Source organism: Diachasmimorpha longicaudata, chromosome 18 (genome assembly GCF_034640455.1).
Source record: "Diachasmimorpha longicaudata isolate KC_UGA_2023 chromosome 18, iyDiaLong2, whole genome shotgun sequence".
Lineage (NCBI taxonomy): Eukaryota > Metazoa > Arthropoda > Insecta > Hymenoptera > Braconidae > Diachasmimorpha > Diachasmimorpha longicaudata.
This window is the reverse complement of record NC_087242.1, coordinates 1,895,275-1,910,921: the sequence shown is the minus strand read 5'-3', so window position 1 is coordinate 1,910,921 and position 15,647 is coordinate 1,895,275. Positions and strand designations below refer to the sequence as shown.

Sequence of the window (15,647 nt, the reverse complement as noted above, 5' to 3'; positions counted from 1 at the left end):
AAGGCACCACTCTGCATACAACGTTTATGCCAAAAATGCCTGATATGTGGTCGAAAAAAAAATATTAAAAAAAACGCCGCTACCAATGTACTTGGCGTGGTTTCTAAAAAAACCCCATCAGATGAGAGCTGCTATTCACTGTAGATATAGGTCTTCCTGGTTCAGGAAGTGTCCCTTGACAAAAACATCATTGCTGCCTTACTGTGCTAGGCTTATTGATGTGTGGATGACAGATTATCCAATGGTATAAGTTAATAAATTCCCTAATTCCAGGTTTGCACTATTGAGCAGCTCTGGGTTTAGGCCATGGAGGAATTCTAACTGATTGAAATAAAACACATTATTATCTCATAATCTGCAAACACCTCCTGTGGCAATATAGTTTCTCATCCTAAAGTATGCTTCAAGATACAGAACCTCCTAAGCTAAATCCTCGTTAGTAGAAAAAACCGCGTGGAGAGATACTGCGGCGAAAAAATCCGCCATTTTTGTAGATCATACAATTTTTATTTGGCGCGCATTCTCATTTCTATTTATATTTCCAAAATTTTCTCCAGAAGTGGTTCGTTGCGGGTCTGCTCTCAATCTAGTCGTCAATCGGAGTCGAGACACTCATGGAACGCTCTAGAAGCGAATTTGATTTTCTCCTATTCCTCTTCAGGTAGATCTCGATTCTCGAGAGCGTTGTTCCTCAGGTTAGTCTGGGGTAGAGCGCCGTGGTATAGAGTCAAGCTAAGTTTTTTCGATTTTTGTAATACCCATTAACCCATCAAATATACGAGTCCCACTCTATTAATAATAAAGTGACATTAGAAGCATTAATAACGTCTTCACTGATTATTGACCTTCGTCTCACAGAGTTTTCCTTCTCCTCGCTGGTCAAACTGTATCGAAAATCCACGACATCAATTGAATACATTAACAATATGAGCACATGAAATGACCACGAATCGATTGAGAATTCTACTCTAACCCAGTGGACGACGATCCCTTTTCTTAATCTCCATTAGGAGTGGAGCGATGAATTTACAACAGCGCGAGTGACGCTGAATGACCTCTACTGATATAAAAACTAATTTCTGTCCGTGACTCTCAACACGAGTTTTTCATTTTCCTCTGAAAGTGGAAGAGATCCAACTAGTCAGTCGATGGGACTTTAAACGGACAATCGAATTTCGTTGGGTTTATCTCTCCTGCATTATTAGAAGAAATGAAATTGACTGATCCTAAATATTAACGCCACAAACGTGATTCTTATCCCGACTCTCCCTCTGACAAATCGACGTTCTTATCGACACTCGTATACTCGTGTCGTACCTTATTGACACATGCACTCTAATTTAGACCATGTAGCACCGCGATGAAATTTGGCGACCGGTAATAACGGGTAAAAGGAAACAAGAGAGTGAAATAGAGATTATGTTTGCGGCCAACATTGACGAACAAAGCTAACGCTGAAAGAAGATAAAATTGTTCAGTAGTATATTTCGATACAAGTGCGGCGGGTATTGACTTCAGAGGTATTTATTTTTTCAAAATGGTATTTATTCCGTCTAATTACTCCCGATGCGCATCGACTTAGGTTTTAATTATGATAATCATATTACTCTAGAGGATGAGTATTGTAAACGTGACCTTGACTGAACTCCATTGAAAATTATTTCGGTAATTTAAAGTTCTGATTTTCTTGAGGGAACGACTTTGATGAATTGTTTAATGCTCATAATTATTACAGGAGTTAACTCAAAGTTATAATTATCATGATAATGTTGTAGAATAATATAAGTGACGCAATTCAGACCTTGTGAGAATTGTCAGGGAATTACTCGATTTCAGAAATAAAGGATTGAAAAAATGATAATTATTCCACTTGTGTACTATGACCCATACTAATTATTTATCTTCCTCAACATTGAAATATAGATAGATATGATTGAAAGGAGGCTATAGGGGTCTTCATCTATATATTTCGTAATATTAGCAACCCCATAAGATTAATGTGGGCAGTGATTTTCAGGCCATCAATGAGATAATTATCATTACCGACTAGAAATAATATTATTAAAATTCCCTAATGCGTAATCGAGAGAAAAATGTATTAATCTACATTTGATTGTCAAAAAACTAAGTAATTCGCGAAAATGAGCGATTGTAGCAGAGAATCATGGTAAATGAGGGGATGGTAAATAAAACAAAAATGCGATGATTCTTGGTTTCTCCTTTTGTCTTATTTTACAAAAAATATGTTACATTTTCCTCTGTTGTTTGCAATCGTTTTTGCAATTTTTAAAATAATTCCACTGACGTCGAACAGCCGTGAAAAGTGAGGATGACAAGGTGCTGAGGAGAAGGAGACGAGGGAGAGAGCGATAATCTGGGAAAGTGCAAAGAACAGGGGTGGATGAGAACCGAACAAGTGGAACTGCCAGTCACAATGATAATTATTATCATTATCATTTGTAGTTTTTATATACATAGACACGTGAACCAATTGGTTCAAATGCCTGAAATACAAAGTCCCTTGACATTAACTAAATTTTCAAGAGTTTGTTTCCCAAAAAATTCGTCGACCTTCGGGTAAAATGTTTTGCTTTACTGATCGTAGTCATTATTCTGAGTTGAATTTTTCATCACAACTCATTCGTTACGAATTTCGAAGAATCGATGCTGCAACTATACACGACAATCACAAAATCACCACTTGATCAACTTCATGTTTCGTACCACTTGATCTTGTCACTCGAAATTTTCGATAATTTAGATCTGTAGTTCTCGACCATTCGATCTAGATTAGCCTCCTCCTTGCTGAACTTTGCTGGCCCCTGTTTGGGCTTTATCTCCTTCCTAGAATTCCTTTCAATGACCTTCTGCGCCTCAATTTTCCTCTTCATCTTTCTCTCTTTCTTCTGATTGTTCTGAGCCTTAGCCTGAAGCCGGGCTTGAGTTTTCAAATTGAATTTCGACCTCAGCTTCCGATCGCCAACTCGACTGATGGTTCCAGAGAACCCGGAGACATTTTCATCCTCGACAGGTCTGACTACTGCTTTTCCCGGGCGTTCAGACTTTGAATTATTTTTATTATTTGTCTTGTCAATTTTTTTAGAACGTTTAAGGGGGGGACCGTCGGTCGTCTCCTGGCTCGAATCACCACTTCGTTTTCCTTTCCACAAGGGATTATTATTCCGGCTTTTTTGTGCCCTTCGTTGCTTGGCATTGACCATAATACGATTTTCAATGGAAAAGGCGACAATCGGTCTTTTACCCTTTGAAAAAATATTAGGATTATTATTGATACTCCTGAGTGCCCTTAGAGCATCATCGTGATTGGTAAAGGCGACAAAACCAAACTCCTTGGAACGCCCAACACTGTTAGGATCAGGATTTTTGAGATCTCGCATGACCTTGGCCTCAGTAATAACCGCATTCTTTCCCGCATGCTTCCTAAAAATCTCCCTCAATTTGACATCGTCCAGCGTTGCTGGTAAATTATGAACAACCAGTCGAATTCTAGATACGAACATGTTGAGATTTCTCAACATTTGTGACTTCCATTGCTCCATCTGGATACGTTTCTGCATGTCCCCGGGAGATACGTCAGCAGCAGCATGACTCCCTGGGAGAATCACTCCTTCCTTCACCAAGTAAAGGTTCCTCGAGTCCTTTGTCCGATTCGAAGCCCGAGACTTTGAATCTAGAACGTCTTTTTTGGTAATGGCTCTGTGAGGATCGAGAGTCTCTCCCTGGATTTGGAGTTCGGTACCAGATGCCAAACATTTCTCCGCGTCCTCCAGGTTTCTAAATTTAACGAAAGCTGTTCCCTTCGAGTGTTCGGTCAAAGGATCAATACATACTAGGGCATAATAAACTGGACCGAATTGCTCCATACAACTCTTCAATTGGTCATTGTTCACTGAAAATGGCACATTTTTCAGGAAAACGGTTTTCCCTTCACTCACATCATTGGAAATTCTACGAGGACCTTTGTCATCTTCATCTCCTAATGATTTTTCTAGCTCTATTTTGTTTTCTTCCTCTGATTCTTCTGCTTCATCTTCTTCGTCATCGTCTTCTTCATTGAGAGGTTCATCTTCCAGCTTTATGTCATTATTTTCGTCAATCAATGCAACATCTTTGTCATCTTTCTCCTGAACCTCATTTTTATTAGCATTTTGAAATTGGTCTTTTGGTACCGCCCAATCAACCACAATCAGCCGATCCATCAGGGGCCGTAAATTTGAACCGCGAATAGCTTTGGCTGCACTTTGTACATGATCGAATTGTAAAAAACCACAGCCAACGCGCTTTCCATCGGATTTCGTCAATAACTTGACCTCGGTGATGTTACCGTATTCCGAAAAATAATTTTTCAGATCCTCTTCAGTAACTGCGAATGGTAAATTTCGAACAATTATTCGAGAGCGTTTCTGCTGCTTTCGAAGTTTGCACTGTTTTTTCAATTCAGCAGTCGACTCCTTCTTTATTTTCTCAACTCCTACGTCTGGATCCTCTTTTGCAGGCGATGATTTACCGTCCGGCTTGACGGCAATGTTTGTATTCTGGTTCTCGATAAATTTATCTTTGGGAATGGCCCAGGTAACAGTTATCGGTCGTGATAAAAACTCGGTCTTATTGGTTTTGAAAATAGCTCGCGACGCATCTTCTATTCGTTTGAACTGGATGAACCCACAGCCCACGGGCTTTCCATCGGGTCTACGAAGGAGATCTATTTGTTCTATTTGTCCAAAGGGCTCGTACAATTTTCGCACATCATCTTCCGTTACCTGAAAATTTTAAAATACAATTGAAAATGGGTGAATTTAAAATTGATAATCTGAATTCAGAGCTGCGGCGAATTCCCATGGAAAACCATATTTCCATAACAAAAGCCGGGTTGATAAAAATATAGACGTTGAAGTAAGAGCCATTGAATTAAATTTTACTAAGATGTGTTGACACTTGACACGAGAGCAGTCGCCGAACTGACAAACGATCTCGAAATCCCAAAAACTAAAGCATTGGCATCACGGTTTCCCATAGTGTATTATAAATATAAACTTATATAGGTCTGTAATATGATCGTATTGTTTTTCCTCTTTTCAATGAGGATTTCAATACGGCGATCAGATGTTATCGGGATATTGTATTTATCTATTCGAAGCTGCACTACATATTTGCGCCCTGTGAACCCTTCGAGTTGGAGACTCGATTCCTTGTCACTGAGAAATGACCATTTTAAATGTGATTGGAAAAAACGCTAAACAAAATTGAAATATTTTGAACGAGCATTTTTGCTCCCAAATGGACGCGTTGTATTTGACTGATTTTTCAATTCTCAAACTTCAATTGCAAATTTTCTAGAATGTTATAAAACGTGGAAAAACGACGTTTTTTATCTCACGTCTGTGCGCATTTGCTGGAAAATTTGCAATTTTGAAGATAAATGTCGTGAAAATTCTACATAAATACGGCAACATTTGTAGATAAAGATCTGAATTTTCAACTTATGATAGTTATCGTTGACCATGAATTTGATGCGTCGTTTCAGCCCGATCGGTTGGGTAGTTCCTGAGATGTAGCACCTTGGGAACATTTTGTTTTTTTTTCAATAATTGAAAAACTATTTCAAGGATTTGATTTTTTTTTCAAAATACTCGTCTCACTGAGTCCTATCTCTATCAATGGAAATATCCACATGTTTTCAGATAAAATTTGGAAATTTCGCCATTTTTACGTGTTATCATCATAAACATTCATCATTATTCCACTGTTTCAGGTAGTATTTTTTTCGGTAATATTTTGATGATAATATTTTTACAAAGATATAAGTTCGCCCCCTAGAATAATGGATTAATTAGACTGAAATACAATCCAGAGAGAAAGAAGAACTGAGGTTGATAATGAGACAGTGAGTTCCCTATGATTAATTCACCAAAAAATGGTCAGAAAAATCAGTGGTCATTGTTAGATAAATACATTTTGAAAAAAGAGCATGCATGTACAATCAGACAAGGATTACCCTTTATTGGGTCCATTTAGAGCGCCTTACATAAATTATACGAAGAGTCAGTGAGAAGGAAAATTAACAAGTTACCTCGAATGACAGATTTCGGACGATAATTCTAGCCTTGTTATTCTGCACTTGAGTATTTCCCTCGTTATTAGTCCGAGCTTGTGTTCGTTTCTGCCGTTTCTTATTTCTGTACACCCACGAAAGCTTTTTCGTATCCTGCCGAGGTCCTAGAATTATCATAAATCCTATTAGCCATAACGAAATGATTGATAATATATCTTTAATGATCAGTTGAACGGCGGAAAATTACGATTAAAATTACCAAACTACATATCATATTCCTGGAAAGAAATATAACAATAAATCAAGTAATAAAAACCATAGCATGTTATGGGATTTCAAAGTACGTTCTCTGTTTAACCTCAAAATCACCAGTAAATTTCATTTTAAATGGGTTCAATTATATGAAACCGTTTCAGGAGTCAAATATGGCCACGCTCTTTACATAAATCTTAACAGAATTTTTCATGGGCGTAATAAAAATAAGCCATCGATAATTAAATATTGTTCATTCACAAAATGCATGATATTAGATGATCACTCTAAGGTTGAGCAAAGAGGAAACCTTCAGAAAATTCGTCAACAATTAAGTATACGTACGATTAAACGTCTTCATCATTAAAATTTCGGATTAAAATTTTTACAATAGTTACAGTTAATTGTAATTTTTAGCAACAAATAATATCCACTCAATGTTCAACACAATTCTTCACATGTTCCTTATTCTCTTGGAAAAAGTATTGACTGAAATGGGTTATGGTGGCAGGACAGGAAAGTGTCATGGCAGCGCACGAACATGTGCGCCGCCATGACACTTTCATATGCCTTTCATGAAGATCAGCTTTGCGGCAGCGAGCGGGCAAATTCAAAAAGAGAAGGTAAATTACAAACTGGATTCATAATCTGAAATCTACCATGTGATGTCCTGGGGGTGAATAGAGTAGATGGCGCTATTAATCAGCCATTTTAATCCGCGACTTTTGAATTATTATTTCAAGATGAAATTTCAATGCCGAAACAAAATTTTGGGAAAAATCAAAAAGAACCACCATAATGATAAACAATGAACAAGGGATGAATAAATTGACTGTCGTGAGGAAAACCATTGCACGAAAACATAAATCTCAAGTTGTTGAGTTTTAATCTAATTTATTACCCTCAAAAACTCTGGATAAAGGCTGTTCTTTGTAAAACTAAAACTGGAAGACAAAAGTCAAGTCAACGGTCACGGTCCCAAGTCGTGAAATTTGAGTACTGCTTATTTTAAAGGTTTTCTGGTTTACATCTTCAACACATGTGGCTTCCATTGTTCATTCTCTTGTTGTACAGGAAGAAATCTAAAACTTTCCAAGAGGAAAATAATTTAATAACTCACATTATACATAAAAACCATGTCAATGAAATTATTAAATTTATTTACTGTCAACTTCTTTTTTTCACAGATAAAAAATTGTTAACGAAATCGAATTGACACTTCGGGAGCATTGATGGCACCATAGTTTTCATCGGTCTTCCTTCATTGTGGTATTATACTAAGTATTAGAATTCCGGTGTGAAGATTACCCAGGTGACCTTTGGGGTAGCGTTTTCAAAACTCACTCTATTTATACGATCACTTTAACTTGAAATATATCTTTGTGCTCGAATTTGAAGGATGATATTGATGAAAAAAAATAAACGACCCGTTTTGAATAATTGACTATTCATTGGGCAAATATGAATGACTCACAATAGTAAATAAAACTTTGCACTTATCCGAAGGCATATCTTCCAATGGACTGATTGATTCAGCTGAACTAAATTGCCTCTGGAAAACTGCTGATAGTATTTACAACTGTTACACATTATAAAAGTATCACAAATCGCCAATTATTCTATGTAAGGCTTTAGCTTTAAAATTCGATTAACCGTAAATATTCACCTGTAAAGAAATATAAAAAATGCTTAAACATCTTCTTCCATGCGTTTTTATTTTCCCCTAGGAATAGCCATATACCAAGGTGGTAAAAATGCATAATCTGATGTTGGAGGGAGTTCAGTCATAACAATATCACCACCAGGAACTCTTTCAAATTTATAAATTGTTCGGTCACAATCGTTCATCACAGTACTGGCAACATAGCGTAAAAACTGCTCACAGAAGTTCATCGCTGAGGAAGCTTTCCAATACCTCTAGAGTATGAAAACAAGAAAATTATTAAAGTATAATTTCACTAGGGTTTATAACAATTGCAGGACTAAGTGGATGTGAATCCAATTATTGTATCAGGCAATACCTTGCAATCACGTGCAAAATCGGAAATGTTGTAATTTTGTAATTCTCTGACCACTCCGGCGTCGTCTCTGAATCCACACATGATGTTCTGAATTCCAACGAGAAAACTCTGACACCACCATCTTAAGAGTTTATATTTCTTCCATGACATTAACTGACGATCATTCTCGATGATTCTACTGGTCTTCAATTCGATGAATTTCAATCCCTCAAGTGGCAGGGGCTCTTCCAGTTTTTCATTCGAGCATACCCCATCCATCTCAGCTCCGTAAAGTAACGTATGTTGCCTTAGTTTAGTTTGGAATACGCAACAAAACTCCTCACACTCATTGACCGGTCGGGAAGCATCTGGTGAACCACCTGGTGTATCTTTGACAAAAGGATACGTGTTCAAACAAAATGTGCTCTTTCCATTGTCACATAAATGAAATGAGATTGTGCATGACCTCGGAGAATAAATATTCACACATTGAATTTTTCCGCAAAATCTTGTCTTTTGCTAATACAATGAAGAGTCATTGAAATTACCTGCCAGAATATAATGTTCGAATTTGAATCCCCATGATGACATTTGTTTTTGCTTAGGTGTTTCATTGGCTTTGGCCACCTTATCCTCTTCGGTATCGAAAGCGCAGAGATAAATATTACCTCTCCATTTTGAAGCACAAATTATCCAGCCTTCTCGATTCTCATAAATTGTTTTCATGATTTTTGTAAGCAAGCCACGGTAACAAATGAAATTTGGCTGAAGCCTGTAAGTATGAAGAAAACAAAAATGAAACGAATTAAATAAATAAAATATATAACAAGTTGTGTGGTCAATCCTTTGGTTTTTGGATGTAAATAGGATGAAAAATTGTTAGTTCAATGGTAAAAAGTTATTAGTTGAATACCATGGGTTATACAATATAATGTCGAAGCAATTACATCGACTGAAATTTGGATGGTCAAAATAATTAGCATAATGACCATCTTTTAGACTCTGGAGTTGCCTGAATTTTCCGATAATTCCATTTGATCCATTCAAGTATATGATTAATCCTTTCATCAAGATCCTCGGGCTTTCTACGAACCATTTCAATCCCTCGATTCAAATCAAAGCTGACATTTTTCATTTGTGGAGGGGCATAATACTGTAGACGCGATGCATCATAACACATCGCTCTTGATCCATCAACACTCCAATATCCAATGACATCTGGCTTCTTGAATGCCGGAAAATCACTCTCCCAAGACCGTCTGACGCAAAAAATGTTCTGCCGACGTGAATAATCCATTTTTATTATTCAGTCACTGTTTTATACCGATGAAGGTCAACAATCTTAGGAACAAAGGTGGTTTATTTGTTTTACGATTCCTCAGTAGCAATCTGTAAGGTATGATGATACAGGGAGGTATTGTCAACCTTTGATGTCGCCGAGACTAAAACAGGGGACAAGTACCTGGGGAAGCCGTGCGCGGTGCTGTACGCCGACTTCCCCTCATGCTAGTTTCGTCCCCTCCACTCGGCAATTTCTGCGGTGGAGCGTTATGTTTTTCCTTGTAAAAAATTTTTTTATATTTTTCCGTACTTTTTAAAATCATTTTGCATTTAAAAAAATAATCTCGACAGCGCCGAACAGCTTAGAAGCGTGAGGAGGCCTCAGGTAGTTAATTCCACGTAGGTAAAAATTGATCAGTTTCTCCATTCGGGCCCATTGAAGGTCCATTGAAGACCATTGATATTTGATCAATTCGCTTTGATAGTCAATATTTATTTTTTTATTAATTAAAAACTTTTTCAAGCAAAAGTTAGCACCCCATTTTTGATTTTTCGATTGAAGGTCAAAAGTAACCTCGTCATTAGATTGAAAATTGTTTCCAGGTCATATATAGTCCATTGTCATTAGTCTATCAATCATCATTTATGGGCTATTAATTAATTAAAGAATATTATTCTGAGGGACGAGTGCGCATGCGCACGAGCACATGCGCTACGCGTGCCGCGTTATTCATACTACGTTAATTTTCATCTATTGCCAATCATTTTTATCGTCAATCATTATTGGAATTCGTTTGCCAAAAGAAGTTCTATCCAACTCGTGAATTTTCGATTTAAGGAGGGTTATCCCGAATTTTTTATAAAAACATCTGTTCAGTTAAAAAAGGTGATATCGAGTAAATAGCGGACAGACAGGTCATTGATCCCAGCTAGCCAAAATCCGACTTGCTGCCTTGTCACTGTCGACAAAAATTGCTGACCCACTGTCCTGGCACTGTCGACAGTGGCAAAGTAGAAAGATCGACAGTATATCGACAGTAGTAAGCGGATTAATTTCGAGGGTCGTTTTTTTATGGGGCCCCATTAGACCTCTCTTACGAGTCAGGCTCGATGACTCAGAAGGGGTGGTAGACCCTTTTTTGAGAGATCCACGGTAGATAACACCAAAGAGGATAGACCAAAGTAGAGGCTCAGTTCTGGGGGTTTGACTGACGCCAGTTTCTCCACGTTACCGACACGATTTCACCCCCGAGGAGACGGGGCGCCACGAGTCCTACTGGGGTATCTGCATATCGGCCAAGCGGGGGGGCTCCGTTCGTACTTGTTCAACTGTACAAATGATCAACTGTACACAGAATTTTCAAACGGTGAGAGCACCGTTTGAAAATTCTAAAATTCTAAAAAGCTAGGCTGTACATGTGGCGCTGGGTCCACATGTACAGCCTAGCTTTTTCTCTCGACAGTTGAATCCCTGCACAGTGGTGCTCTCATCGTCTGAAAATTCTGTGTACAGTTGATTATTTGTACAGTTGAACAAGTACGAACGGAGCCCCCCCCGCTTGGCCGATATGCAGATACCCCAGTAGGACTCGTGGCGCCCCGTCTCCTCGGGGGTGAAATCGTGTCGGTAACGTGGAGAAACTGGCGTCAGTCAAACCCCCAGAACTGAGCCTCTACTTTGGTCTATCCTCTTTGGATAACACTACCGTGAATTTCGATGGACCAGTAGATGGCAGTAGGTTGGGGGATGGTGGGTAAGGTATGATTCAGCCAGGTAATCTCAAGTGAAAAACAGGGGACAAGGTCTCGCAAGCGCCACGAGGGCGCGCGGCGGTCACTTTCACCTTCCCCTTAACTCCTGGTCATCCCCACTCTTCTAAGCTGTTCGGCGCAGAGATTATTTCTTAAAATGCAAAATGATTTTAAAGAGTACAGAAAAATATAAAAAAATTCTTTACAAAGAAGAAAATAAAAGAAAAACACAAAAATAATAAGAACCAGTGTTATTTTTTGTTTAAGTTCCTATCTCTTTCCCCATGATTTTCCCACTCATTCCCGCGAATTAGTGAACTATTTCATAAAGAAATATAGAATAATCTATTTTTTTTTATTGATTACGAATAATGGGATACTAGTAATATTCAAAATAATGTAAGTAAATTCATTGATTCACCCATAAACCAAAATGTTTTTTCACGAAGGGGTGTTGGAGTGTGGGGAGATTTGTTTACAATTCGCGATTACCCATTGGTTTATCCTATCGAGACATGTAGGAATCGATTTACAGACCGTGTGCGAATCGAATCTGTGAAAATGGTGAAATCGTGTTCAGTTGGGAATTGTAAAAACTCATCGTGGGACCTGGGACAGTTATCGGTTTACGTTTTTCACGTAGAATGTATGAAGTGATGAATGGATTCTTTAAAAAATTACCATTCATCTTTTCCCTATCCATGTTTTTCTTTATAATTTTCCGATTTGCATGTCAACCAGTTTTTGGGAGAAATTGCAAAAAAAAATTGAGCGCCTTCGCCGAGATTTGAACGCTCCACCGTAGAAATTGTCGAGTGGTGGGGACGAAACGCGCATGAGGAGAAGACGGTGTACAGCGCCGCGCACGGCTTCCGGAGGTACTTGTCCCCTGTTTTCTTGTCGGCGACATCAAAGTTTGAGATTACCTCCCTGAATCATACCTTAATGGTGGGGAAAAAATCGGGGTCCGTTTTAGCTCCGAGAAGTTATCAACTTATTATTGTAATCAATTATTCCGCTCATGCCCAATCGTTTGAAGGTCCTTTGCAGGTCTATGATAGATAAGAATTATTGTTTGATCGATCATCGTTTTTTTTAAATGAGTTTTTCAAAAAAATGAAATATTTCTACGGAAGTTATCATCTTTTTTTTTTTAATTTAGCCCTAGAATGTTGAATGACCGCTCAAACGATCGAGAATCGTTTGCAGGTGATTGATAGATGATCATCAATCCCCTACAAAACACTAATTATGAATTATTGATTAAAAATCATTTTGAGGTTACTGAGCTCAGCGGCGGCGGAGTAGGGAGGTCGCCATATTGCATCCAACAGCTGATTGCTGCTGCCATTTTTATGCGTAGCAGGATGTTATTCACATTTCGATGCTTCTAATTTTCTATAATGTGTATTTAATTCATAACCAGTTTGCATGGCAACCGATTGAATGAAATGGATTATTCGAAAAGCCACTAAAAAAGGATCAACGGTAAGCCTGTATACTTGTTCATTACCAATTATTTTTCATTGACGTCCTAATTTTTCCGTCATTTTTAGACTTTGATTTTCATTTGTAGTATAAAATTGCAATATTGCTTGATATCAGAAAACTGTGAAGTGGCTGATCGACGAATGGATAATTATTTTCACATGCTGCCTATTTCTTACAGATTATATGTCAAGTCTTGTGATCATTTTGCATCTGGAGAGCTCGAGAGGATTCATAGTTGATGAATTTTGCTGAAGATCTTTCCCAGTAGTAAACTAGTTGAGAATTTTTCTTTATTTAAAAGATAAGACTTGAATAAATTTTGTAATCATTATATTTTTTTATTGAAAAACAAATAAATATTCATCTTTGATAGAATAACTTTGGTAATTGATATTTTTTTTAACATGCTTAGCAACTCATTGCACTTTTTAAAATATAAACTAATCCAACCAGTTCAACGAATTCTACATCTGATGTCATTTGGATGTTTGGCTGCTGGTTGTCGTACAACCACCACTTTCCATTCACTAAACAAAAGGCCACGTATCGGTCATGAAATGCACTGATGACCCCAGCAATTCTGCAACAATATTGAATAATTGTACACTAGAAACCAAAGGAATAATATTTGAATGTAATTGATGTAAAGTAATACTCACTGAAACTGATCGCCCATTTCAATCATTTTAAATTCATTCCCCAGCAAACACTTAGTTGATCGCTTCAAATGAATGAATAGATGGAAATTGGGTGTTGTCTGTACATTGCATCTGCTGCTTCAAAGAGGTCGGCGACATTGCACCTTTTTTAAAACTTTATGAAACTCCAGAGGTAAAAGTAACTTGTTTAATGTGATCAATGATTTAGGAATATTCGGCTCCAAGATCGAAATGGGTTGGATATAGCTCCCACATGTACAATCATACTTTTTCCATTGGCTCGGTTCATTAAAAAGACAATTCCTTCAAACATCGGCTGGTGTACCACATACTTCGATTTCTAATATTGGAATGTCATACCACATTTTCTCAGTAGAATAACGTACGTCAGTGTCACAAAGAGATAACAATATTTGCGCCCTGCTCCTGTAGATGAGATCGTGAAATTGATTGGAAAGAAGACTATTGATTAATTCGAATGTCTCATTTCCTTCTGAATTGTTGATTAAAGCAGCGTAATCGGGATTGTTTCGCAGAGTACACCACAGTAAGTTGATCACTGCATCAAAAGCGGAGGATTTGACAATGTTAATAATGGTATTATTAACGATTATTCCACTTTGAGATTCTCCTTTTTGTAGTAAATATATGGTTTCTTCAACAAGAGATTGACTGCTATCAGCTGTGTCACTCTCAAATGGTAATGAATGATCTATTACAATTTCTTTTGCTTCTTTGCCTCGCCAATTATCATGAGATATAGTGTCTGAATCGTCCAAAACTTCCCTATTTGTTTCTCTTTTTATCAATGTCCGTTCGTTACACTTGTCCATAGATATCACTTGTTCTGTTCGGATTCTCTTAACGTTGTTCATCTCCGTTACTGGTATTGTTCCTTCTTCATTTTGTTCACTCATCGCTGGTGGAAATATTTTTCGCTTAGGAGCATTGAAATGAACGTAAACTGCAGCATGAGGTTCTATCTTCTTGTTCTTATCACATCGGTCGATTTTGGCTCTACAATCATCGTGTATTTCCCAGTGAGTCATTCCACGATAACAATAGGCCTTGTAGTGATGATGTTTGTGTTCAATGATTCCAACCAATCGATATTTCTGGGACTTCAACTCAATAATCGTTGGTAAATCAGATAATTTACATTCTAATCCCGTTTTGTGAGTAACATTTAGTCGAATATCCAATTCCACAAACACTTGGGATTGATAATCAATGTTTACCGTACAAAACTCATCACAGGATTCATTGATACAATGATAGGTACCAGGCTCATTAAAGTTTTCACATTGAGTTAGAGCTTGGAATCCTATCTCGCCAATGATACGGTGATTGACAGACAAGCTGTATCTCCGTTTCATGTATTCACCACATTGACGACAGTCAAACGTGAGATGAGCTGAAGGCTCTGTGTAAAAACACCGTTCCCATGTTGTAGTTACATTGCCAAAAATATCCAGTGAATAGGAATTCAGGCCTGAATCACCCAGATGTTCGTGGATCAGTTCAGGGAAGACGCTGGTCAATAAGCTCACTCTTGCATCGTAAATGCGTTTGTATGTCCCTGTTTGCATTAAGTTGATAACAAACTGCATAGTTTTGTTCTCTGAAGATTTCAACGTCACCGAATAGTTTTCATCATCCATTGCAGCACTAAGCAATATTTGTATAATGGAATCAAAGGGACAAGTATTGTTTCGTGCTTCAATCACGAAAAAGGATGAGTTTGTTTATACATTTTTTATCGTTGAGTGACTCGGATGATCGGATGGAGAAAAAACATCTTTCTTGACATCTGTTGGGGAAAACCCCATGGAGCCTTTGTTCAGAAAATTCCTCATTTTAACAATTCCATATTTCAGCCCCCATCCATAGCTCTTGATAATAAAAAAACACTCTCTCAGTACTCTGCCACCTAATCCCTTGCTAGCCGGGCTTTATGACTCTAAATTTTCCCATTTTGCTAGAGAAGGTTGCCGATACCTTCTCCAACACAAACCTACATTTTTATGACCTACCTTTTTCCTTTGCCCAACACCCCCAAAAACGAGACAAGATTGAAACTACCAAAATCAGTTGAACTCCACCAAGTGAACTTGAAACATCACCATCAGAATTTTTATA

At 37.7% G+C, this 15,647-nt stretch overlaps 2 protein-coding genes and 2 long non-coding RNA genes across 8 annotated transcripts; 1 reads left to right on the top strand and 3 right to left on the bottom strand.

Moving 5' to 3' along the window:
• Nucleotides 1–2,206: 2,206 nt before the first annotated feature.
• On the bottom strand, nt 2,207–6,827 carry LOC135171149 (RNA-binding protein 28-like). The gene is made up of 3 exons (XM_064137506.1): nt 6,671–6,827; nt 6,092–6,237; nt 2,207–4,781 (listed from the first exon to the last, which is right to left on the bottom strand). The coding sequence occupies exons 1-3, from the start codon at nt 6,687–6,689 to the stop codon at nt 2,712–2,714; spliced, it is 2,235 nt and encodes a 744-aa protein (XP_063993576.1). The 5' UTR covers nt 6,690–6,827; the 3' UTR covers nt 2,207–2,711.
• Nucleotides 6,828–7,510: 683 nt separating this feature from the next.
• Nucleotides 7,511–9,783, bottom strand: LOC135171150 (decapping and exoribonuclease protein-like). Of its 5 annotated transcripts, none has more exons than XM_064137508.1 (5): nt 9,315–9,783; nt 8,874–9,097; nt 8,347–8,714; nt 7,992–8,242; nt 7,511–7,888 (listed from the first exon to the last, which is right to left on the bottom strand). In XM_064137508.1, the coding sequence occupies exons 1-4, from the start codon at nt 9,620–9,622 to the stop codon at nt 8,039–8,041; spliced, it is 1,104 nt and encodes a 367-aa protein (XP_063993578.1). In that variant the 5' UTR covers nt 9,623–9,783; the 3' UTR covers nt 7,511–7,888; nt 7,992–8,038. The 5 variants fall into 5 exon arrangements, with proteins under 5 accessions (XP_063993578.1, XP_063993579.1, XP_063993580.1 ...); XM_064137509.1 differs by having other exon boundaries at nt 7,511–7,670; XM_064137510.1 differs by having other exon boundaries at nt 7,511–7,642.
• Nucleotides 9,784–12,300: 2,517 nt separating this feature from the next.
• Nucleotides 12,301–13,227, top strand: LOC135170757 (uncharacterized). Its single transcript, XR_010300429.1, has 2 exons — nt 12,301–12,846; nt 13,028–13,227. It is a non-coding gene; the product is annotated as an uncharacterized LOC135170757 (long non-coding RNA).
• On the bottom strand, nt 13,163–15,647 carry LOC135170756 (uncharacterized). The gene is made up of 2 exons (XR_010300428.1): nt 13,509–15,647; nt 13,163–13,429 (listed from the first exon to the last, which is right to left on the bottom strand). It is a non-coding gene; the product is annotated as an uncharacterized LOC135170756 (long non-coding RNA).